This window comes from Cucurbita pepo, chromosome 6 (genome assembly GCF_057944985.1).
Source record: "Cucurbita pepo subsp. pepo isolate OVF chromosome 6, ASM5794498v1, whole genome shotgun sequence".
Classification (NCBI taxonomy): Eukaryota; Viridiplantae; Streptophyta; class Magnoliopsida; order Cucurbitales; family Cucurbitaceae; genus Cucurbita; species Cucurbita pepo.
Window position 1 is genome coordinate 2,700,720 of NC_141803.1, and position 22,555 is coordinate 2,723,274.

General features: G+C 36.2%; 3 protein-coding genes and 1 long non-coding RNA gene across 9 annotated transcripts; all 4 read left to right on the forward strand.

The window, feature by feature from the left end:
* Nucleotides 1-433: 433 nt before the first annotated feature.
* LOC111797522 (Pentatricopeptide repeat (PPR) superfamily protein) lies at nt 434-3,245 on the forward strand. Of its 5 annotated transcripts, none has more exons than XM_023680541.2 (3): nt 434-592; nt 1,014-2,580; nt 2,971-3,245. In XM_023680541.2, the coding sequence occupies exons 2-3, from the start codon at nt 1,102-1,104 to the stop codon at nt 2,983-2,985; spliced, it is 1,494 nt and encodes a 497-aa protein (XP_023536309.2). In that variant the 5' UTR covers nt 434-592; nt 1,014-1,101; the 3' UTR covers nt 2,986-3,245. The 5 variants fall into 5 exon arrangements, with proteins under 5 accessions (XP_023536309.2, XP_023536310.2, XP_023536311.2 ...); XM_023680542.2 differs by lacking the exon at nt 2,971-3,245 and adding an exon at nt 2,905-2,946; XM_023680543.2 differs by lacking the exon at nt 2,971-3,245 and adding an exon at nt 2,747-2,832.
* A 2,478-nt stretch (nt 3,246-5,723) lies between these two features.
* On the forward strand, nt 5,724-14,653 carry LOC111797041 (uncharacterized). 2 transcript variants are annotated; one of them, XM_023679911.2, is made up of 22 exons: nt 5,724-6,114; nt 6,300-6,917; nt 7,536-7,720; nt 7,872-7,937; nt 8,027-8,161; nt 8,670-8,788; nt 8,873-9,178; nt 9,406-9,493; nt 9,564-9,669; nt 9,765-9,875; nt 10,308-10,471; nt 10,616-10,736; nt 10,851-11,075; nt 11,165-11,355; nt 11,581-11,748; nt 11,847-11,952; nt 12,106-12,243; nt 12,565-12,726; nt 12,805-13,005; nt 13,775-13,969; nt 14,054-14,125; nt 14,218-14,653. In XM_023679911.2, exons 1-22 carry the CDS (start codon nt 6,067-6,069, stop codon nt 14,335-14,337), a joined length of 3,645 nt encoding a protein of 1,214 aa, XP_023535679.2. In that variant the 5' UTR covers nt 5,724-6,066; the 3' UTR covers nt 14,338-14,653. The 2 variants fall into 2 exon arrangements, with proteins under 2 accessions (XP_023535679.2, XP_023535680.2); XM_023679912.2 differs by having other exon boundaries at nt 5,725-6,114; nt 7,875-7,937.
* Nucleotides 14,654-15,385: 732 nt separating this feature from the next.
* On the forward strand, nt 15,386-17,056 carry LOC111797042 (uncharacterized). The gene has a single exon (XM_023679913.2). It carries the CDS (start codon nt 16,031-16,033, stop codon nt 16,961-16,963), a length of 933 nt encoding a protein of 310 aa, XP_023535681.1. The 5' UTR covers nt 15,386-16,030; the 3' UTR covers nt 16,964-17,056.
* Nucleotides 17,057-17,875: 819 nt separating this feature from the next.
* Nucleotides 17,876-20,576, forward strand: LOC147792167 (uncharacterized). Its single transcript, XR_015421424.1, has 2 exons — nt 17,876-20,158; nt 20,243-20,576. It is a non-coding gene; the product is annotated as an uncharacterized LOC147792167 (long non-coding RNA).
* The last annotated feature ends 1,979 nt before the right edge of the window (nt 20,577-22,555 follow it).

The following is a 22,555-nucleotide window of genomic DNA, read 5'->3' on the forward strand; positions in this document are numbered from 1 at the left end:
ATTTATAGAGAGAGCTCTGCGTGCGAAATAGAAGAAGCTCGTGTGACAAATAATTAATGAAGAGGGAATTAAAATTTAATTATTTTATTTTATCAGTATTAGGTTACATTAAATTTTATCAGTATTTTAATTTTTTTTAATTTCAAATTAATATTAAAATATATTACACAAAAAAAAAGTTAAAATAAATTATAAAAATAATTATAATAAAAGGTATACTCGATATTACCATTATATATTGTCTCAAAATATATCAATAATGTCATTTACATAATAATTTTTTATATATATAAGTTATAATTTCGAATTAAATGACTAATGTTATAAATAATGTCACGTGACCAAAAATTTAATTATTTAATTAAAAAAATTAAAAAATTCAGAGTTTTTTTTTTTTGGGGGTAATTTAGCCAAAAATATGTCTATAGTCTCCTCCTACTTTCTCGCCCCTCTCTCACTCACGCTCTTCCCACGCTGCTGGCAGTGCTCTCTGGCGAGACCTCCTCACTCCATTGCGCCGCCTCAACGACGCCGCCTCGGTGCCGGTGACGTGCCTCGTCGACTTTCCATCGCTCACCGTCGCAGATATCAGGTAATCTCTGTCGCTCCATTGTTCTCTCGATCGATTCCATTTCTTTCTCTTTTAGACATGAAGGATCGATTTCCGGTTTGGAAAAAGAAAAAAGGAAAAAAATTCGAAGGAATCGAACTGATCATCGCCCCTACTCACTTGGAAGAGAAGAAGAAACAGGAAAGCAAATTACAGGATTTGTCTCCTTTGTTTTCCCCCTTTTTGAGTTCAGCGTGTGAGAAATTCGAATTTCTTTATGATTTTGCTTGAATCTGTCATTTCTAAAGCGTTATTCCTATGGAATTCATGATAGATGTAAAAAAAAAACGTGTAGGATTAGCAAGCTTATGGATTGGTTTGTATAGATACAGTGCACGTTTTGATTGTTCAGGAAGTTTTTTGTTCTTCCTAACCTATTTTTCTCTCTAATTTTCCATCTTAGATGATATCGGCATTTAGCAGATTTTGATGAATATTGCGGCCTTGTCCTCTCTTCTGTCTATACATACGCCTGCGGTTTCCTGGATTTCATGAATATTGTTTGGATTTCAAAAGCAATAATCTCCAAGAGGAATAGTCCTACCAGACTCTTTACTACCTCCATAGAAGCTCAGAAGAAATCCAAATCCAGTTACATTTCTCACGAAACAGCCATAAGGTTAATAAAAAATGAAAGAGATCCTCAACATGCGCTTGAAATATTCAACATGGTGTCAGAGCAAAAAGGCTTTAATCACAATAACGCCACTTATGGAGGCATTCTTCAAAGGCTTGCAAAATCGAAGAAATTCCAGGCTATTGATGGAGTTCTGCATCAAATGACATATGACACTTGCAAATTACACGAGGGTATATTCCTTAATCTCATGAAGCATTATTCAAAGTCTTCTATGCACGAAAGAGTGCTTGACATGTTTTATGCTATCCAGTCGATTGTTCGTCAAAAGCCTTCTCTTAAAGCGATCAGCACGTGTCTCAATCTTCTAGTCGAAAACGACCGGGTTGATCTAGCCAGGAAATTGCTTGTAAATGCTAGTAGCAAGCTCAACTTAATACCAAATACTTGCATTTTCAACATTTTAGTTAAGCATCATTGCAGAAATGGAAATCTTCAAGCTGCATTTGAGGTTGTAAGGGAAATGAAAAGTGCTAGAGTCTCTTATCCTAATCTGATCACCTATTCCACTCTGATAGGTGGCCTTTGTCAAAGTGGAAAACTTAAAGAAGCCATTGAACTTTTTGAGAACATGGTTTCAAAGGACAAGATTTTGCCTGATGCCTTGACTTACAATATTTTGATCAATGGCTTTTGTCAAGGAGGGAAGGTCGACCGTGCAAGGAAAATAGTCGAGTTCATGAAAAGCAATGGATGCAGTCCTAACGTATTCAATTACTCAGTCTTAATGAATGGCTTCTGTAAAGAAGGGAAATTGCAAGAGGCAAAGGAGGTTTTTGATGAAATGAAGAGCCTCGGGATGAAGCCCGATACGGTCAGCTACACCACCTTAATGAACTGCCTATGTAGAACCGGAAGGGTCGACGAGGCTAATGAGTTACTCCAGCAAATGAAGGACCAAGATTGCAAGGCCGATGCGGTAACATTGAATGTGATCCTTGGAGGTCTATGCCGAGAAGGCAGGTTCGAAGAGGCTCTCGATATGGTGCAGAAACTTCCCTTTGAGGGTTACTATTTGAACAAAGGAAGTTACAGAATTGTGTTGAATTTCCTGTCTCAGAAAGGAGAATTGAAAAGGGCTACTGAGTTATTGGGTCTAATGTTAAATAGGGGATTTGTACCTCACTATGCAACTTCTAATAGTCTGTTGGTTCTTCTGTGTAACAGTGGAATGGTGAAGGACGCGGTAGAATCTTTGGTTGGGCTGTTGGAGATGGGCTTCAAACCTGAGCCTGATTCTTGGTTTTCTTTGGTTGATTTGATCTGCAGGGAGAAGAAACTGCTGCCTGTGTTTGAATTGCTTGATGAGTTGATCGCTGAAGAACATTTAAATGTAAGTTAGTCATTTATTATACTCTGCAAAGCATCAATTACTCTTTATGCTTATAATACAAATGACTGTGATAATGAGTTTTAGAGCCTTTCCCCATGTAGTTTTCTCCAGGACCTACAATTTTTTTCTTTTACTTATTTGTATCATTTGGAACATGTTCACTTAGGTGAAATAAATTTTAAGTTTTTCCTCTAGCGTACTTCCACTATCAGATGATTACGTAACGGCCCAAGCCTGCCCTTTTGATTGATCATGTAACGGCCCAAGCCTGCCCTTTTGATTGATCATGTAACAGCACGTGCTAATAGATGTTGTCCTTTTTAGGGGAAGCCCCTTTCATTGATCATGTAACACTCCGACCGGACTTGTGCTAATAGATGTCCTTTTTAGGGGAAGCCCCTTTGACTGATCATGTAACAGTCCGACCGATCCAAATCCAGTTCTAATAGATGTTGTCCTCTTTAGGCTCCTTTGACTGATTATGTAACAGCTCAAGTCTACTGACAACCGATGTTGTCCTGGAAGCTCCTTTGACTAATCATGTAATAACCCAAGCCCAAGTCGCTTATTATTTTGGAGAAGCCCATATAATTGATCATGTAACAGCTCAAGTTCCTTACTAACAGATATTGTTTGTTAGGGAAGCCTTTTGACTAATTACGTAAGATCCCAAGCCCACCGCTAGCTGTCCTTTTTTTTTTTTTTTTTTTTTGGCTTCTCCTCGAGGTTTTGAAACATGTCCACTAGAGAGGAGTTTTCCCGTCTTTACAAAGAATGTTTCATTGCCCTCCAACCAATGTGTGACCTCACGTATATATATTAAAATTTATAAAATTGCACCTTAAAAAGCTAATGAACCATATCACCTTAAAAGCTAAAATTTGTCCATGTTTGACAAGTATTCGTATGTAAAGATACACTAATTATTGTTATTATTTGAACAAAAAATCTCGAGCAATTTGAAAAAAAATATATTCCGACGCAATTATTCAATGTTCGATTTTGTGCTCATGTAAGCTTTAACACGGTAAATACAAAAATTATATAACTGTAAATACTAACACGGTAATTGGTATTTCATTAATGTAAAAAAAAACGACCAAAATTGATTTCCGTCATTTGGTTCGTTCCCGCGAAATGTTCAAAAGAATTCAAACTAAAGTTGACGATAAATGATTCCCATCACATGCAACGCTGATGCATTGCATACAAAGACAACCTCCACGTGGCAGTAATTTAGCTTTCAAATTATAAATTTAATCTTAAATATATTTCATATTTTTTATTAAAAAAAATTAAAATAGACTAATCTATTGTTAATAAATATTTGATAAACTATACCACTAATTATTTAAAAAAAATTATTTAATTGACACAAGACCACTAATTTAAAGGTTAAAAATTATATAAACATTGAAAAAAAATTAATGTCCCATTAAATAGAAAATAAAATTATTCTTTAATATAAAAAAATAAAATCGACAAGCCTAGGTAGATTTGGGTTGCTAGCTTTGTTGACAAACTTGAGTTTCTTCTCGTGAAATATAAGCTAAAATTCCACGTATACAATATTCGAATATTATTATTATTTTAAATATTCAATATATTAATCGTCTTCAACAAAACTCATCCACTCCCAATGAGAGCAACGCCTACACGTGGCTGTTTTTTTATTAAATTAATTATGGTTAAAATATTATTTTGCTGGCATTCAGTTTTAACTATGGTAATTTAGGGTTGACTTTTCCTAAAAAAAATCATTTTTTGAAAATATATTTCCAATATTTTTTATTATTATTAAATAACTTCATTCATTTGTATCATATTTAAATATAATATTTGAAAAATAGATTAATTATTAAATATATCTTATATATTATTAATATAATTTTCTTTATGATTTAATTTATAATATATATATATATATATATTTTGTTAGTTTATATTTTTATTTATGATTTAATTTATAATTTTTTTTGTTAGTTTATATTTTTCTTATTTATAGATATTAGCTGGTAGCTTCTATCATATCTAAAGCGTATGAATAACACACCTTCTATTACAATTCTATTTCTCCTTCTTAATATAGGTAGCAGAGCATCATTCTTAACATTAACCGATAATTTTTTCCAAAATTTTATGAGATATAGAAAATGACTAAAATATCTTAATACTATATTAATTTCCTACGATCGTTTATGTCCATGTCGATAATTGCTAATAATCGTTGTTGTCTATTGTTGCCCACTGATATCTACGGTCTCTGCAACAACTCTACCATCCACTTTTGGCAACCACTTTGCCAACTATTGGTGACGGTCAATAGATCATAACGTTTAAAATCTAATTTTTATGTATTTAAAATACACATTTATTAAAAAAATATATTTTTAGCCCAATTGAAAAGGAACCCACATTTTCAAAATATAATAAATTATAATAACAAATAATGGAGAATAGTTATTTTCTTTTTATATATTTATATTTTTTTAAGTGGAAATTTAAGTATTTAAGAAATTTGAAGTTATACTTATAAACTCTATTTTAATAAAATAAAAGAAATAATTAAAAAGAAAAGCGAGGTAAAATAAGTCAAATTGGTTTATACAACAATAAACGTGAAATTTTAATTGGTTGGAAAATTGAAAAAAAAAAAAGAAAAATTGACTCGTATTTAAATTAGAGTATTGAAGAAAGAAAAAACGCCACCGGCTGGTGCATCCACCGGTGGACTATGGTGCAAAAAGGGAACAGAAAGTAGGCGCGAAGTGGGGCCCGCACTACCTAGTAAACCGGTTGCTAGTCGTCCTCCATAGACGAAATCTTTTCTATTTTAATAAATCTGAAAGTAAGCGTTGGCGTTGCGTCCCCACTTCAACGTTCGACTAATTTTAATTTTTCCATTTAAAATTAAAAAGGGAAAAAATAAAATAAAATAAAATAAAATAAAATCCAGGAATGCCACGTATGCTGCCTGTTACCTTTTAACGGAGCCCACTTCCAGTACGTGCCCTTTAATTTCGGTCTAATTAATGAATTAATCTCTTTATTGAAACAAGAAAACGACGTCGTTCCACTTGATATTTCTTAAAAAATGTGAAAGAAAAGATGGAATCTAAACTAAAAAAAGGAAAAAAAGAAGAAAAAAGCTCGTGAGAGTACCGTCATAAGCAGTAGCCTCCTGGATTGCAGTGGGTTTCAGAGCTGAAATTCTTGCTGTTGAAGCAACTCTTTTTTTTTGTTCTTGATTAATTTCGTACTCATTTGCATTCTTTGTCGATCTTCTCCTCCATTTCTCTCAATCTGCGTGATTTACCGAGCGGCATTGCCTTTTTTTTTGGCGAAATTTGTCGTGCAGTCAGCTCGGAGCGTTTGATTCTAATGCGAGTTCGTGGAAATTTCTGATGAGGATTATAGCTTGAGCTCTAGAATCGTCTTTGATTTGATTGTGCAGCTTTACGATTAGGAGACTGAACGGGAGGTAGAATGTTTACTGAAGGACTCGATAAAAGTGCCGTTCGATGGGCTCGCGAGGTCTCAATCTGTTGCAATACCTATTATTTTGGCTTTTAATTTGTTTATATGGTCATTTTTTGTGGGCGATGGTTTTGATTATTTTTGCACTTTTGAGTTCTGGATGTTGGAATTTCTGCTATCATTTGATTTCCTTGGTTAATCTAGTGAGTTTACATGTAATTTTTTTTGGTTTGATTTGACAGACGGATGTCACGTTTGGTACTTCAAATTTGAGGTCTCGACCCGATCCGATCACCGGCGTCCGAGCGGGTACTGGAGCAAGAGGCTTTGGACTACCACCGCCGTCGAAGTTTAGAAGTGGGCACTTGCCGGCGAGTGCCATTGCAGTCTCCAGAACCGTTTCTAGTCATGTGGACGAAAGTGCTTCTGCTTCAGAGAATGACATGTCTACTGATTCCGAAGCGGATGTTTATGGAGTTAGATATTCCTTCGACTCATCTCCCCAACACAACAGGGTCCCAAATCGTTCAAATCATAGATATGGAAATTCTTTGCAAGGGAGGCCAAAGAATGGGAGTGATTACTTTTTCTCCGATGTTAGTTCATCGAGGGAAACGTTGGTGGGGGCTCATAGGCAGATGCCTGAAAGGATGTGGAGTAAAAATGGGAGGTACCCAACCAAGCAAAATGGTTATACAGAAGAGGATTCTTCTGATTCTGCTGTAAGTTCTGAATTTTCTACTACTCATGTGGGTGGAAGTATTAATGGGGCTTTGCCCAGGAATAGGGATTCTATTGCTTCAGAGGGATACTTTTCAGGCCTGCCATCACGCATGGATGTGGGAAATGCACCTAAAAAGGTTTACATTTCTTTGAAACTTTTAAGCTTGTAAAGCATGAGAAGTGATTTTGGTGACTTCTATGGCGTTTCCCTTTTCTTGTTTGTCAGATTGTTTTTTAAAATCAGCTCGAAGTTCTGTTGCTTGAAGCAAATTTCATTATAGGAAATAGTGAAATAGGAGGGTGTCGATCTCCCCGGAAAGCCAGTTTGGAGTGCAGCGTATTTGAATGCCCACTCTTTGGTGTTCTTACACTGTATCAATCCAAACATAGTTCATTGGATAAGACACACACTACCATCCCGAGAGTCGATGGTTATAACTTCACCTGCAATTGGTGAACTAAAAAGACGACAGGAGCAGTTGTTTGTAATCTCGTTGTTCTTGTTTTTTTTGCCCCTCATTTAGCGATTCGTCTTAATGAAAATCGGTTCCTTATAATATAAAGGCTAGTAGGAAGGGGGATGCACCATTTAATAGTCAAAGTTGTTTCTGGGGGTCTAAGAAATATAGTTTCCCAATCACTTTCGAACCGCCTTGTAGCCAGCTAATCTCTTCAGTTAAGACATGCTATGAGATTGTTTTTGTCTCCAATATCTGTAATATGCTGACTTGATCAGTGTTTCTCTGGTTCTGCAGAATGGAAGGCTTTCTGATGAGGAAGATGATATTCCCAGCGCCCCTCCTTTCTTTGCTTCATCACAGGAAATTAAACAATGTGCTGAAAACAGCCAGGATGTGAAGTTTGATGGTACACATGATCACAAAACTCCATCCGGAGTTGCACTGCCGCAAGGAAATAAGAGAAGCGATCAGTTTGTCAGGTTGATTTATGCATTTGTTTATAAAAAAATTCCCCCTTGAACTGTCTAAATAAATATCCATTTTATAGCCCTATTTCATTGCTACAACTTATTGTGTATTCTAAAAGTTGGGATTTGATACTAATATATTACCATCTCCTTGCTCTATTAGCAGACCAGTGAATTCGGAAGCAGCTGGTAGTTCAGGATCAGCTCGCCTTCCCACATATAATGCCAGGTTTTGCCATCTAGACCGTTTATGTTTTACTATTGATCATAGAGTATCTTCATTTAGTTTCCTTATGCGGTTTATAATTCCATTATCAGTGCTTTAGGGCCTTGGCATGCAGTCATAGCATATGATGCGTGCGTGCGATTATGTCTTCATGCTTGGGCTATGGAAAACATGGAAGCCCCGAGGTTTTTGGAAAATGAATGTGCAGTATTACGAGATGCATTTGGGTAGGCTCATTTTCTTTTCCTTTGACTTGCTACAATTTTTCGATTGCATGCCAGCAATGAGTCTAAATCTTGGGTTAAAGAATTGCACTTTGTTGCTTTTACCAATTTACATGTCCATCCATATGTTGCAGTTTGTCATGGTCATGCTTGTCCAAGGCGTGTTGCCTATAGTCGTATGTCAGATGTCCTGGTCATGCTTGTCTAGGACGTGTTGTTCATGGCCGCATGCCCGTTCCAAACCCCTTTTACATACTTTCATCTTAGATAGGTTTTTACTATTTTGTGTTGTGTCAATACGGGGGTGTATAACCCAATCACCAAAATCATGTCTACGTCTGCCAGGGCTAAAATGTCCCAAAATATACTATAGGGGAATATGACTAGTCTTCACTTCTTCCTAACAGGTTATATCCTATCAATGTCGTTGTTGTTGTCTAATCGCTTTTAGCTTATAACATTGGTTTCAACATATTTCCTCGCTCACGTTTAGAGTGTGATTGTGACCCAGCTTACGCCAAGTACTCTTACAGTCAGAGGAAGAATTGTTGGTGAAGCGCACTTCAGAACTTGCCAACGAGGGAGCTCCCACTAAGCCAAAGAAAACTATTGGCAAAATAAAGGTGCAAGGTAAAGTGCATGGTAGTCATTAAACCGTCAATATTCAGGTGGAATGTGGCTTTGGATGTGGGCTAAAGGTTGTTTATTGTGCAGTGCGGAAAGTGAAGATGGGGGTGGATCCACCAACAGGCTGTAATATTTTAGCTTTAAGACCACCTCCAGTAACCCTAGAAACCATCAAGTATCAATTCTCTAGCTTTCAGTCAGCTGTAGCCTCTGGTTGGCATGCTTTGCATAAAATTCATTTTGCACCACGAATACCTCCAAACAGTTCTCTATCTAGACAAAGCTTGGCATATGTGCACGCCAGCACCCGGTACATCAAGCAGGTATCCAAAGTTCTAAAAGCTGGTGTAACAACCCTGCGCAGCAGTCCATCATCTTATGAGGTGGTGCAAGGTAATGATCTGTACTTTAAAATTATGCTTTTGAACATGCCCGTGCAATCAATTCTTGTGCAATTAGTTTTCCATATTGAATTAGATGCTATTTGTATTGTTTCTATCTTGTATTAGAATACACAATAATCGATGAACTATTATTAAAGTTTTTTTAGTTTTGCTATGATGAGCCCTTGAACATACCCATGTTAAGCCCTTGGTGGATCCTTTCTTTTGCTGTATCAGAAACATACCCATGTTTGCTAAGACTGAAAAGTTTAGCTGAGGAAGATGCCATCAAAATGCAAGCTGGATCGGGAGAAACTCATGTTTTGTACGTTTTTTGCTCATGTAACATTCTGTAGTTAGGAATCTTGTTCAGAAAATCACTGACAACTTTACAGTTTTCCAGATGGTTTCGGTGATGATCTAATAATTGAAGTTCAGGATTCCAATTCAAAGCATATTGGCCGCACTCTCCTGCAAATCGCTGCGATTACTGATAACCCAGTAAAATCTTCTTTGAGTCCGAGAATGCTTTGAGTTTAACATTAATTCAACTATGCTGCCTTGTAGTCAAAGATTTATACTAAAGTTGAATGCAGGCGGATAAATTACGTTGGTGGTCTATTTATCAAGAGCCTGGACATGAGCTCGTGGGAAAAATTCAACTCTATGTAAATTACTCAGCAAGTACAGATGATAGTCACCCAAAGGTATGCTATTTAATTAGTGCATGTTGTGTGTGTATGTATGGTTTAATAGACTGCCTAAGTCAATTTTACATTCCCTTCCCTTAGCCCTGTATCTTTGCCTATCTTTGTTCTTCCTTTGATAATGCACTGATCTTGTCTTGAAACGAAATAAACTGATATTCTTTTTTTTATTCCCCATTAAGTCTAGTAAAAAGGGATCTTACTCAATTGTTTTGGTTGCACTTTCCGATTTCCGAGCTTCTTCACGATTTTAATAAGTAGCTTTCTTCAAGCTGATCTCAACTGGTTCTCTTTGGCCTATTTGTATTTGGTCTGAACCTGTAATCAAAGAAAAATGTTTTAGGATATCATACAATACAATTTTAAGGAAAAAATTACTTTAAAGTTATTTGAAGTTTGAACGTGCTGAATATTATCTTTGTTTGTACCTAGTGTGGTTCTGTGGCAGAAACAGTAGCATATGACCTAGTTCTTGAAGTTGCCATGAAAGCTCAGCATTTTCAACAGAGGAACCTTTTGTTGCATGGATCTTGGAAATGGCTTTTGACAGAGTTTGCATCGTACTATGGCATTTCAGAAGTGTATACCAGATTAAGGTAACCGACTACGTTAAGTCAATTACTTATTCTACATAAATGTCTGTCTCTGTGAATATCGAGCTATTCACTACCATGTGATGAATATCGATTGTAGTTGACACGTTAAGATATTAACCTACCTCCGTTGCATATGTTCAATAGATATCTTTCATATATCATGGATGTTGCCACACCAACAGCTGACTGCCTCACCTTGGTCCATGACTTGCTCATGCCAGTTGTTATGAAGGGCCATGACAAGAGTACGTTGAGTCATCAAGAGGTAGAAATCGAGCTTCCTAGCTCAAACCAGTAGATGCTTATTTTATCACTACTATTTTATATGTCAATGTTGTATATGATGAACATTTTGCAAATCTTGTTGGTTGCCTCTCAGAACCGAATTTTAGGAGAAACCCGGGATCAAATTGAGCAGATACTTGCTCTTGTTTTTGAGAATTATAAATCACTTGACGAAGCAGCTCTCTCGGGTCTTATGGAGGTGTACAGACCAGCAACTGGAGTTGCAGCGCCTGCCATAGAACCTGCAGTTAAATTGTACACACTTCTTCATGATATTCTATCTCCAGAGGCTCAGACTTCCCTGTGCCATTATTTCCAGGTTTTGAGAAACTTCAACTCTGTAGGAAAGTAGGATTGCACTTGTCAAGTTGAATGTTTGAGTTTTTACCCCACGACTCGTCTTTCCAGGTTGCTATGAAAAAGAGATCAAGGAGGCACTTGAGTGAGACGGATGAATATATGGGTAACAATAATGAAAGCAGTTTGGTAGATACCGTGACGATGTCTACTTCTTACCAAAAGATGAAATCTGTGTGTCATGACATTAGGGAGGAGATATCCTCTGACATTGAGATCCATAATCAGCACATACTCCCCAGGTACCACTTTCTGTTCTATAATCCAAATTTAAGGGGAATTGACTTCATTTGCATCTCGAAATAAAAAAACTCCCTTTTCCTTCACATTTTAGGGCTTGTTTTGGGTATACTACCAAAGTAGTTTCGTGTTCTTTTAGATCAAAAGGTCGAGGAAAACTCGTCGTTTAACATTTTTTAATAATTGTTTTAGGTTTGAGAAGCTAGCTGACATAAGTTTCTTTGCAGCTTTGTAGACCTACCAAATCTCTCTGCTTCCATATATAGCACAGAGCTTTGCAGTAGACTGCGTTCTTTCCTAATTGCTTGCCCACCAACAGGCCCTTCACCTTCAGTAGCAGAACTTGTTATTGCGACCGCTGATTTTCAAAGGGATCTTGCCAGATGGAATATTAGGTAATTTTTTTTACTCATAAACTTCACTTTTTTTTAATATTTGGGAAAAACTTCTTGATCTCTTGTACATTTCCAACACATTTTTCATTCTTTGTCAGTCCCGTGAAAGGTGGTGTCGATGCGAAAGAATTATTCCATTTGTATATTCTGGTATGGATCCAGGATAAGCGCCTATCACTGCTTGAAACATGCAAATTAGATAAGGTCAGTCAAGTTAATTAAATATATATATTTTTTGAATACTACAAATTTCTTGCTAGGGTGAAACATGAAAGCAACACACAAACTTAGTTCGAGGGAAACATGCTCAATTTATTTTTATTTCTCAATTCATGGTTGTGGTCAATTTAAATGCAGGTTAAGTGGTCGGGGGTTAGGACTCAACATTCTACAACACCGTTTGTCGATGAAATGTACGACCGATTAAAGGAAACTTTGAGTGACTATGAGATTTTCATTTGTCGATGGCCAGAGTACACCTTTGTGTTGGAACAAGTAAGTTCATAATCTTGTGGTAATTCTTTTTGTTTGGGAAGGCAATTCTTCTAGCTATGATTTTAGAAGCATTTTTAAAAGTAGATTACAGAACAAAGGAGAATGTGAGGCCTAGTTTTTGAAAGCAGTGGAAAAAGTTACTGTTAACTATAGGTACTTAACAATTCAGTTCTTCACGAAACGAAAAAACCACGCTTTTGCCTTTTCTTCGACAGGATCTTCATTTTTCCTTTTCGTTTCCGTGGTCCTTATACCTACTTTAGGTCTCATAATCGAAAGAATCTTATTCTATTTAGCTTCTTTTCTGGATTTCTACAATAGGCTATTGCAGATGTTGAGAAAGCAATAGTGGAGGCATTGGATAAGCAGTATGCTGATGTGTTAGCTCCACTAAAAGAAAATTTAGCACCAAAAAAGTTCGGACTTAAGTATGTCCAGAAACTTGCTAAACGATCTGTCAGCTCTTACACCGTCCCGGACGAGGTAAGTTGGCACTTAAAAATATATCGTTTGCTATCATATGGGTTCCCTAATAATACTTAAATTCAATGATGTTTTCAGCTGGGAATTTTATTAAATTCCATGAAGAGAATGCTTGATGTTCTACGCCCAAAGATGGAGGCCCAGTTTAAGCTGTGGGGTTCCTGCATCCCTGAAGGTGGAAATGTAATTCCTGGAGAGCGTCTTAGTGAAGTGACAGTCATGCTCAGAGCCAAGTTCAGAAACTATTTGCAAGCTGTTGTGGAAAAGCTTATTGAGAATGTAGGTATCATTTTTCTTTAAGAGTTTTCTGTTTAGAATTTGTCGTTTTTTTTACGAAACAGATGATTTCATTGGTGGATGAAATAGGTTACTAAAGAATATCTGTGGATAATTGCAAAAAATACCTCCTCACTTATAAACCCAGGATCTTCCACTAAATTAACCAATGTGGGACTCACTCCCAATAATCCTCCCATCGAACAAAGTACACTATAAGCCTCCCCTTAATTGAGGCTCGACTCATTTTCTTTGGAGCCCTCGAACAAAGTACACTATAAGCCTCCCCTTAATTGAGGCTCGACTCCTTTTCTTTGGAGCCCTCGAACAAAGTACACCCTTTGTTCGACACTTTAGTCATTTTTGACTACACCTTCGAGGCTCATAATTCTTTGTTCGATATTTGAGGATTCTATTTCGTGACTAAGTTTAGGGCATGGCTCTGATACCATGTTAGGAATCACCACTCTCCACAATGATATGATATTGTCCACTTTGAGCATAAACTGTCATAGTGTGAAATCGTGAAATCGTGGTAAACAAGGAGAAGATAATTTACTTCTAAGATTAAGCAAGAAAAGATGAATATTCAATAAAGGATGAAAATAATATAGTTCATTGAATGAACTAACAGGAATAAAGTAATCAAAACTGTTGTAAAGGCCTATGGATATGGAATTATATTGAGAAATGGTACACAAAGTTTGGAATTTTAGATTAAGGACATTTCTTGGAGTATCAATAATTGTATCTGCCTCATTATTTACTGCAGACGAAGTTACAAAGTGCTACAAAGCTGAAAAAGATTCTACAAGACTCCAAGGAAGCTGTGATTGAATCAGAAATACGAAGTAGGATGCAACCACTGAAAGATCAGTTAACAAACACAATTAATCATCTCCATACTGTCTTCGAGAGTCATGTATTCATCGCTCTCTGTCGGGGTTATTGGGACCGGATGGGACGGGTAAGATAAATCGGGGTTCTTTTTGTTCTTGAGAGTTTGTTCTTTCAGCTTTTACATTTTTGGATTTCATAATAATTGGCTCAGGATGTTCTAAGCTTCATGGAGAACAGGAAAGAGAACAGGTCATGGTATAGAGGGTCGCGGATTGCAGTTTCGGTAAGCAGTTACTTTCCGAGTTGCGATTTCATGGAATAGTAAGAGTTCTTTTTGGGTCATCACAAAAAACTCAAATGCTTGTTCATGTCCAGGTTCTCGACGACACATTTGCCTCACAAATGCAGCAGTTGCTCGGGAACTCGCTACAAGAGAAAGACCTCGAGCCACCGACCTCGATCACAGAAGTACGATCCATGCTCTGCAAGGATTAATGGATTAAGGGAAGGCAAACCATAGAATATCCATGTTCATATTTGATGACACCAAGTGCTAACCTATACAATCTTGTTAGCATGAAGATGTTTTGAGGTCAATTTTGATGATAAGAATGAAAAGGGTCTGTTAAAGATGCAGCTAAGTTGCAGATTCCATTTTGTAAAGAAGAATTGTTCTTTTGGTATCGTCAATGGTGCACTAACTATAGAGATGTATATGTGTATGTACAACATTACATAAATATAATTCTTCTAATTATTAGAAACGGTGTAACATGTATAAAATATATGATTGAATCCCAATGATTTTTTTTAGTTTAGTCCACTCGGGCGGACCTACTTTCCACTTTGTTACTATGGAGTTGAGCGTCAAATAAGTAAATGTGATCCCGCCCTACATCAGTCGGTGTGTGTGAGCTTCTCTCCTTATAGCTTTGCACCGATACCGGTCCCTTGTGTAAATATTGCTTCCATGGTCTTCCCACATATCGCTCATGGCTTGGATGGTGCAATTGTGAATCGAAATCCCGGTGTATAGGTTTGGACCCGATTGGCCTTGAGCAAGGATCATGTTGCTTACTTAGTCCAACACGGGGTAGACTGGGATATATGTTGCTTGGTTTTGAGTCGATGAGCCCTTTAAAATACAGAAAATATCTAATAAAAATTTCACCTTAAAAAAAATATCCAATAGATAATTGACATATTAGATACAAAATTGAGAATTTTAGCAGGAAGATACATCTATTTTATAATTCACGGAAACATATAAGAAAAAAAGTTTCTAATAATTAAAATAATTTCAAATCATAAATATTTGAACTAATAAATTAAAAGTTAATATAAAAAAACAAAGAAAATGAGATAAAATAAAAACTAAATTCAAATGAAATTAAATATAAAATTTCAAAGATTTAGATGCAACATAAGGGAATCAAAAGGGTATTTTCCCTAATATCAAACATGAAATAATCTATAACTTTTAATAATGTATTGTAGAGAGAGCGAGAAATATGAGTAGCACATACCTTGGTTAATGTTCTTGGGTAATAACCAACGGCAAGCGATGATCGGAGCAATTTTGATCCAAGCAAATGAGAGATGAAGCAAAATTAGCCATGAATCCTCAACTTCCAGTACCAAATCCAAACTGTTTACCGCCAAATAAGTTCAGCCTCACAAATTGTTCTTGTGTTCTTCCTCTTTCTCTTCTTCCATTTATTCCTCATCGCTCCACCCGAAACAGACAAGGGGTGGGAAGGATCATACCAAGTTATACGTTCTATCCTCTCTGTCAGCTCTCCCAAGGCCTCTTTGATCGGTGGTCGTGTGGTTTCAGCCGATGTTTCGTGCATAGGACGAAGAAACTGAAGATTTTTTGGGGGCAAATCACACACCATCGATCTGGGGACTGGCAAAGAGAAACCATGGAGGTGCTTAGGATGATGCAGTTGATGTTCTTACGGTTAAGAACTCGAAGCTCTCGTGTGGCCCTCGTGGGTGGTAATCACACGGCTGCCAGGTTTTGCACTCGCTAAGAATTCCCCTTCCCCCCTGGCTTTAGCTTTCCCCTCTCCCTCTTTTGCCTGATCAGAGTTCTTTCTGCAAATTTCTTCAATTCTGCTTCTGCCCCGAAATCAACCGCGCAATAAGCCTGTTTTTTCTCCTGAGTTTTCATTTGAAGCAATCCATGGCGTTAAGCTTGGGAACAAAGCCTGTCGAGTACGTCCAAGTTTCTGGTCTGTATTTGGTAATCAAGCATCCTACACCAGAATCTAGGCTTTTGAGGTTTCTTGCTCGAGCCGTGTTGTTAGCTTTGTTAATCGTTTCTTTCCCCTATTTCGGATCCATTCTCAGAGAATCCTCAATCGCGTCGCAATCGGTTCTAAACAATGCCAAATTTGGATCTGATAATGAAATCGATATTGACAAATCAACAAACTACAGAATCGTTTACCTTGAACAAGCTGATTCTACTCTCGTCGATGAGGGGATGAGTGAATTAGGCAAAGATGAGATCAAATTTCACTCTCAGAGACAACTCCTCTTCGCTTACGAATCTGACGCTAAAAGAGCTGCAGCCCTAAACGAACTCGAAGACGTCCTCCTCGAACCGCCGCGATCAGCATCGCGAAAATCGAGGCGGTACTTGCGACGAACACGATACCTTCCAGATTTGATGGGCGATTCTCTCGAAGGCTACCCCCGCCATGTTTTCATCGACGTCGGTCTTCCGGAGAAGGAAGGCGGAAGCGGCACAAGCTGGTTTAATCACAACTACCCTACCAGAAACAAGAAATTCGAAATGTTCAAGATCGAGACAGTGAATACCGATCACGAGCCATCCTCGAAGGCTTTGCAGGTCGGAATTTCGGATTGGCTGTCGAGCAACGTAAAAGCCGAAGATTACGTCGTAATGAAAGCAGAAGCGGAGGTTGTGGAAGAGATGATGCAATCCGAGGCCATACAGTTGGTCAACGAGCTTTTCTTGGAATGCAAGCCACAACCAAATGGTGGCAGGAAAGTTTCCGGCGGCGGCGGCCGACGAGCTTACTGGCAGTGTTTGGCGTTGTACGGACTGCTCCGAGACAAAGGCGTGGCGGTTCATCAATGGTGGGGTTGAAAATAAAAATGGAGAATTCAAATCGAGAGAGAGTGGAGAGAGGGAAGGCGTTTGATTTTCATTTTTCTTTTATTTATTTTTTAGTTTTTTTTTTCTTTTTTTTTTTTTTAATATTCTTTTTTCCTCTTGTTATTTGCGGCTATCTTTTTTTTTTTTTTTTTTTTTTTTATTTTATTGATTTGAAAAAAAAAATGGAGCCGTGTAAACTATGGTATTAACAAATTTTAGTCCCCTATCCCCTTGATGGTTTTAATTTAATTTAAATTCTTAATTTGTTTTATTTATTATTTCTATATGTTATATATATATATATAGCAACTAATTAATAGATATTTGTGTATTAATATTTTGTTATTTTATTTTATTTATTATTATTATTATTATTATTTTACGACAATTGGGAGGATGATATTATTATTATTATTATTTTACGACAATTGGGAGGATGAGGAGTCAAACTTGAGAACCCTGTTCTTGAGTCGGTCGGGGCGAGAACCCTGTTCTTGAGTCGGTCGGGGCGAGAACCCTGTTCTTGAGTCGGTCGGGGCGAGAACCCTGTTCTTGAGTCGGTCGGGGCGAGAACCATGTTCTTGAGTCGGTCGGGGCGAGAACCATGTTCTTGAGTCGGTCGGGGCGAGAACCATGTTCTTGAGTCGATCCAACTCATGAATCAAATTAAACTCCCCAAATGTAGTTCAACAACCGCACCCATTAATCGTTAATAGTTAGTTTAATTAAAAATGTTATAAAATTTAATGAATTTTCGTGCCATGAAAATCAAAGGAAAAATTAAATTATTACAAATAATTATTGTTACAAAAATATTAATTGTTCAAAAGCTACAATTTTAATATAGAAACAAAACAATAAAAATGCATATAATTAATGAATTAATTAATTAAAATTGGGAAAACGACCAATTCTTGGTGGTTCAATCTTCCCGCCTTTTCTCTCTTCATTTTCAGGCTTTCCAATTTTAGGGTTTTCTCCTTCCTCTGTCCTTCTTTTGCCGTAAAATTCCTCTTCGATATCTGCATCCAGAGTGTTCTTGTTGCTGAATCAGCCGCCGTAACTATCCGAAGTTCTTTACTGACTGGAGGCTGCATGATAGCAGGGTATAGCTTCCCGCTCTCGAATCAGGTCAGATTTCGAGGGAGTACTGAAATCATATGTTTGTTTGACGATAACTTGATTTCGTTTCATTTAGGATAAGTAGATGTTATTCCATCGATACTGTGCTTGAATTTCATTGATCAACCGTTTGTTTGGTTTCTGTGCAATAATTGATACTCGATCTTTGATATATTTGAATGGACAATTATCCGAAATTCAAATTTGTTCAGGATTGAACCGATTCTATTCCACTATTACTGTGGTTGAATTTCATTAATCAATCGTTTATTTGGTTTCTGTGACAACAATTGGTACTCAATCCTTGTTCTAATTGAATGGATGCTAATGTCAAATTCAAATTTGTTGAGGATTAAACAGATATTATCCCATTGTCTCTGTGCTTGATTTACCGACATTGTTATGCACATCCATTAAATTTTTTCATCTAGATATTTGTTGTTGTCTATGATTTAATTGTTGGAGGAGGTTCATGAAAACATACGCAACTCCATTATCTCGATTGGTGTGGGTACTTAGAAGCTCTTTTTTTACAACAACGTGAGGTCAAGGATTCAAATGTACAAGTTTTAAACCAGTTGAGTTGATAAGATGTTTTTAACATAGGGTGATTGATTTACTGTAATTTACTCGACATTTTACTGCAGTTGAGAAAGCTAGTCTTACAATATGCTGTTGGGTGATCCATGTATCAAGTCTTTGTCATAAATTTTTGGCCATTCATTTCTTCACTGTATTAGAAAATGGCTATTGTCTAGTTGCTTCTAAAAGTGGCCTACGTAGAGGAGAAATCATTAAGACTAGCGGCATGTTTTGTGACACGAATTGAATGAGAGTCAAATTGCATCCATGACATAATAGGGAATCCTAAATAGGGATAGAAAAGAAAGCAGGATCCCACTTTTCGTGGATTAGATCAGAGTCAATCTCTCTTTTTCTGAGTAGAAAACATTTCTTCCAAGAAAAGAGGTACTTTTGAACCTCTTTCAAGTTCCATCATGAGATTCCATAACGAAACTGACCTAGGACGATCAAGTCTCAATGGGAGACCTAAATAGGTACCGGCATGAAGTTAGTTCATGCATCGATGAACAAGCCCACTAACTCTTGAAAGACTCAAAATTAGTACCACTCGATAGAGTACAATGAATGGGATATAAAGATTTGAACTTCTAATTAAAGGAGAAAGAGTACGTATATATTATTGTCGAGCTAGGTTCATTTTAGAAATGTCACCAGTGTCACCAGTTACATGACTATATAATACTAATTATTGGTATAGATCCTATTCTAAAGTTTAGTAACATCAAGGGTACAAAATTATATTAAGATCAACAAATGAAGGGACTTTTGATTACCCAAAAGGGGATAACCTCTTAATTTGAAAAAAAAAAAAAAAAAATCTAGCACGAAGTTCCATTCCGTGTTTGCCATAAAACATTCATTTCAGAATGGTAGGGCCTATAAAATAAAATAATATAACGTGTCAAATGTTGAACGAAAGAAATATGTACTTATGTACTATTGTAATACTAGGAATTTTCTCGATAGATTTCCTCCCTATCAAAGAAAGTTCGTTCAATCCGAGAAATTTATTTTTCCATTAACTAATATGCTTGTCAGGTGAATCTCTATCCTTTATAGTAGCAAAAAGTGGACTTCTATTTTAAATTCACAGCTCCAAGGTTAAATAAACATGCTTCCGACCACTTCCTGGTACTGCCCCAGTTTTGTTCCTTCAAACGAGGTCGTCCCTTTTAAATTTTATTTAAAATGTATGGCTTTACCAATGCTAGTATTTTTCTTCCTTGAAATGTTTGTTAGGCTCAGGATTAGGGATGCCAGGTTCTTCTTGAGTAACCAACAACAGTGCGATGAGAATTGGAGATCTCTATGGTTAAAAAGAAAACTAGTTAGCTTTATTCGGTGGTTAAATAGTAAGACATCTTTTACCACTTCTAAAGAGACATATTCAAATCTCCAATCTTCGTTCTCGTGAAAGCACGGTTTGGAAAAGATATCAAGACATTCTTCAAGGTTTCATTGTGAAAAAGAGCATGGAAGGTTGGAAGCATATCTTATCAACAGCTTTCTCATATCTATCCCAAAGTTCTTTTAAAAGTGCCTCATCACCAACTTTCACTACAGATAAAACATAAAGGCATAGCATGCATTAGAGGCCCCCATTAAAAGGAGAAGGTTCGAGGAGACGAAAGAAGATGAGATAGGCAATTCTCTTGCAGGTGATAGGGAAGGATAGCTGAATTGACAACTCTTGTTGTAAGAAGATAGCCTTTTTCTCTTACAAAGCTTTTCTTCATCTACGTCCCAATTTACTAAACTCTAAGTTCCCTTTTGATAACCACTTCTTTTTCTTTTTCTTTCTCTCTCTTTTTTTTTTTTTTCTTGAAAATTGTACTTGTTTCTCACAAATTTTTGGCAACCTTCTCACATTCTTTAAAAGCCCACATGATTTCAAGGAGAGGATTGCGATGATGATTAGAATTTTAGTAATTTAAGAAAGTTTTTGTTGGAATTATCAAGTTCACTACTAGTAAATATTGTATTATTTGAACTTTCTCTTGAAGTTTTTAGATGTTGGCTAGAGAGAGGTTTCCACACCATTATAAAAAATGTTTAGTTCTTCTTCCTAACTGATGTGGGAACCCCCTTTGGTGTCAGCGTCCTTGCTGGTACACCATCTCGTGTCCACCCCCTTTCGAGGCTCATCCTCCTTGCTGGCACATAGCCCGGTGTCTGGCTCTAATACCATTTGTAATAACCCAAGTTCATATAGCCCCGTGTCTGGCTTTAATACCATTTATTACCGTTTAAGCTCACTGTTAGTAGGTATTGTCCTTTTTGAGATTTTCTTCTTGGACTCCCCTAAAGATTTTCGCATTTCACACATTTATAAAGAATGTGTCGTTGTCCTCTCAACCAATGAGATCTCACATATGGTTTATTGAGTTTTCGAGATCTCACATATGATTTATTGAGTTTTGAGATCTCATTATTGAGTTTTGAGATCTCACATATGATTTATTGAGTTTTGAGATCTCACATATGGTTTGTTGAGATTTGGATCTCACATATAGTTGGTTGAGTTTAGTTAGTTCTGTTATGTGATTGTCTAATTTACTTTATTATTTATTAACATTCAAAGAATTAACTTAGTTTTACACTTTGATATGTTTTTCTTCCGTTAATGAAGAATATTTTTTTACTTTAGCATTTATCTAGCGTAGCGTTTTCACATTTATTGATTGATCGGCAACTCTTGGTTGTTACTGTATAAGTAAAAGTAGTGTTTATAAGTTTAAATTTGCAAAAATATAAAATATAAAATATAATAAAATAGTTATCAAACGTGACCCAAATTAGTTGAGGCACTCAATACTAGTCTTTCTAATTTTTGTTTTACAAAGTTTTAATACATTGAATGTGTTTGGTGGATTATTAAGGTATGAACTAAGAAGATTTTTAAAGTCCATTGGAATTAGATAGATACCTTCCAACATGGTTTGAAAGGTGTTGTAACATATGAATCCAAAACGGAAAAGGTAGTAAATAGGTCCAAAGTAAAATATAGCAAATTCGTTTGTCTTTTCGAATGTCTAACCTTCCAATTTGCTCTTCCAACGTGGGGCCCTGTTTTATTGCCTCGCCATACCCCAATATTCCTTTCTTTTTCCTTATTATTATTATTATTATTGTGAAACAAAGAAATTGTATAATATGCTGTTACAATTAATAAATGAACCAGGTTTTATTATAAAGTAGAGACAAAATAAGTTGGATCAGCAATAACCTAACATTTAACTTTTCATTTTATAATTGAAATTAACTTAATTTTTATTATTTCCAATAAATAAAATACCCTTTATTCTTTAGGTTTGGAGTTTAGTTTTTGTTTGGTGCCTATGTTCCAAAATGTTAGCTTACCTCAGTTCTCTTTCGATCTTAGGTTTTTAGCATTAAACATTTTTACGAGTTTCTGATTGATATTCCGTGTTTAGTTCTTCCTCTCATGATTTTTCTTCACTTTCTTAGTTTAGCAATATGTGGAGTGAGAGATTTGAATTTTCAATTTCTTGATAAAGTGTATATGCTTAGTTGAGCTACGTCCATATTACGCGTATCAACATTTGAGTTGAGCTATTATTTTCTCTATCTTTCTCTACTTATTTATGAATAATTATATATAATTTTTTCTTATTACTTTGGACAAGAAAAAAAAAAATAGGAAAAGTTGATATTTTTTAAATTTTATTACTACCACCAAATTCTACAAAATTATTTATTTAAGAAAAAAATCTTGCTCTAATTTCATTTTTGTCTGAATTATATTAATAGCACATTTTATAACTTTAGACAAGGTAATAGTCTTTTCAACAATTTAACGAACAAAAACCTACTTTAGGTATAAATTATTGTCCTCGGTACTCGATAAAGTCTAAG

Excerpts from the sequence above, each read along its gene's own strand:
- LOC111797522 (XM_023680542.2), top strand. The coding sequence starts at position 1,102 with ATGAATATTGTTTGGATTTCAAAAGCAATAATCTCCAAGAGGAATAGT. Across the intron at positions 2,581-2,904 it reads TCGCTGAAGAACATTTAAAT|GGGAAGCCCCTTTCATTGAT; the intron begins GTAAGTTAGTCA and ends TGTCCTTTTTAG.
- LOC111797042 (XM_023679913.2), top strand. The coding sequence starts at position 16,031 with ATGGCGTTAAGCTTGGGAACAAAGCCTGTCGAGTACGTCCAAGTTTCT.
- LOC111797041 (XM_023679911.2), top strand. The coding sequence starts at position 6,067 with ATGTTTACTGAAGGACTCGATAAAAGTGCCGTTCGATGGGCTCGCGAG. Across the intron at positions 6,115-6,299 it reads CCGTTCGATGGGCTCGCGAG|ACGGATGTCACGTTTGGTAC; the intron begins GTCTCAATCTGT and ends TTGATTTGACAG. Across the intron at positions 10,472-10,615 it reads GAAGTGTATACCAGATTAAG|ATATCTTTCATATATCATGG; the intron begins GTAACCGACTAC and ends TATGTTCAATAG.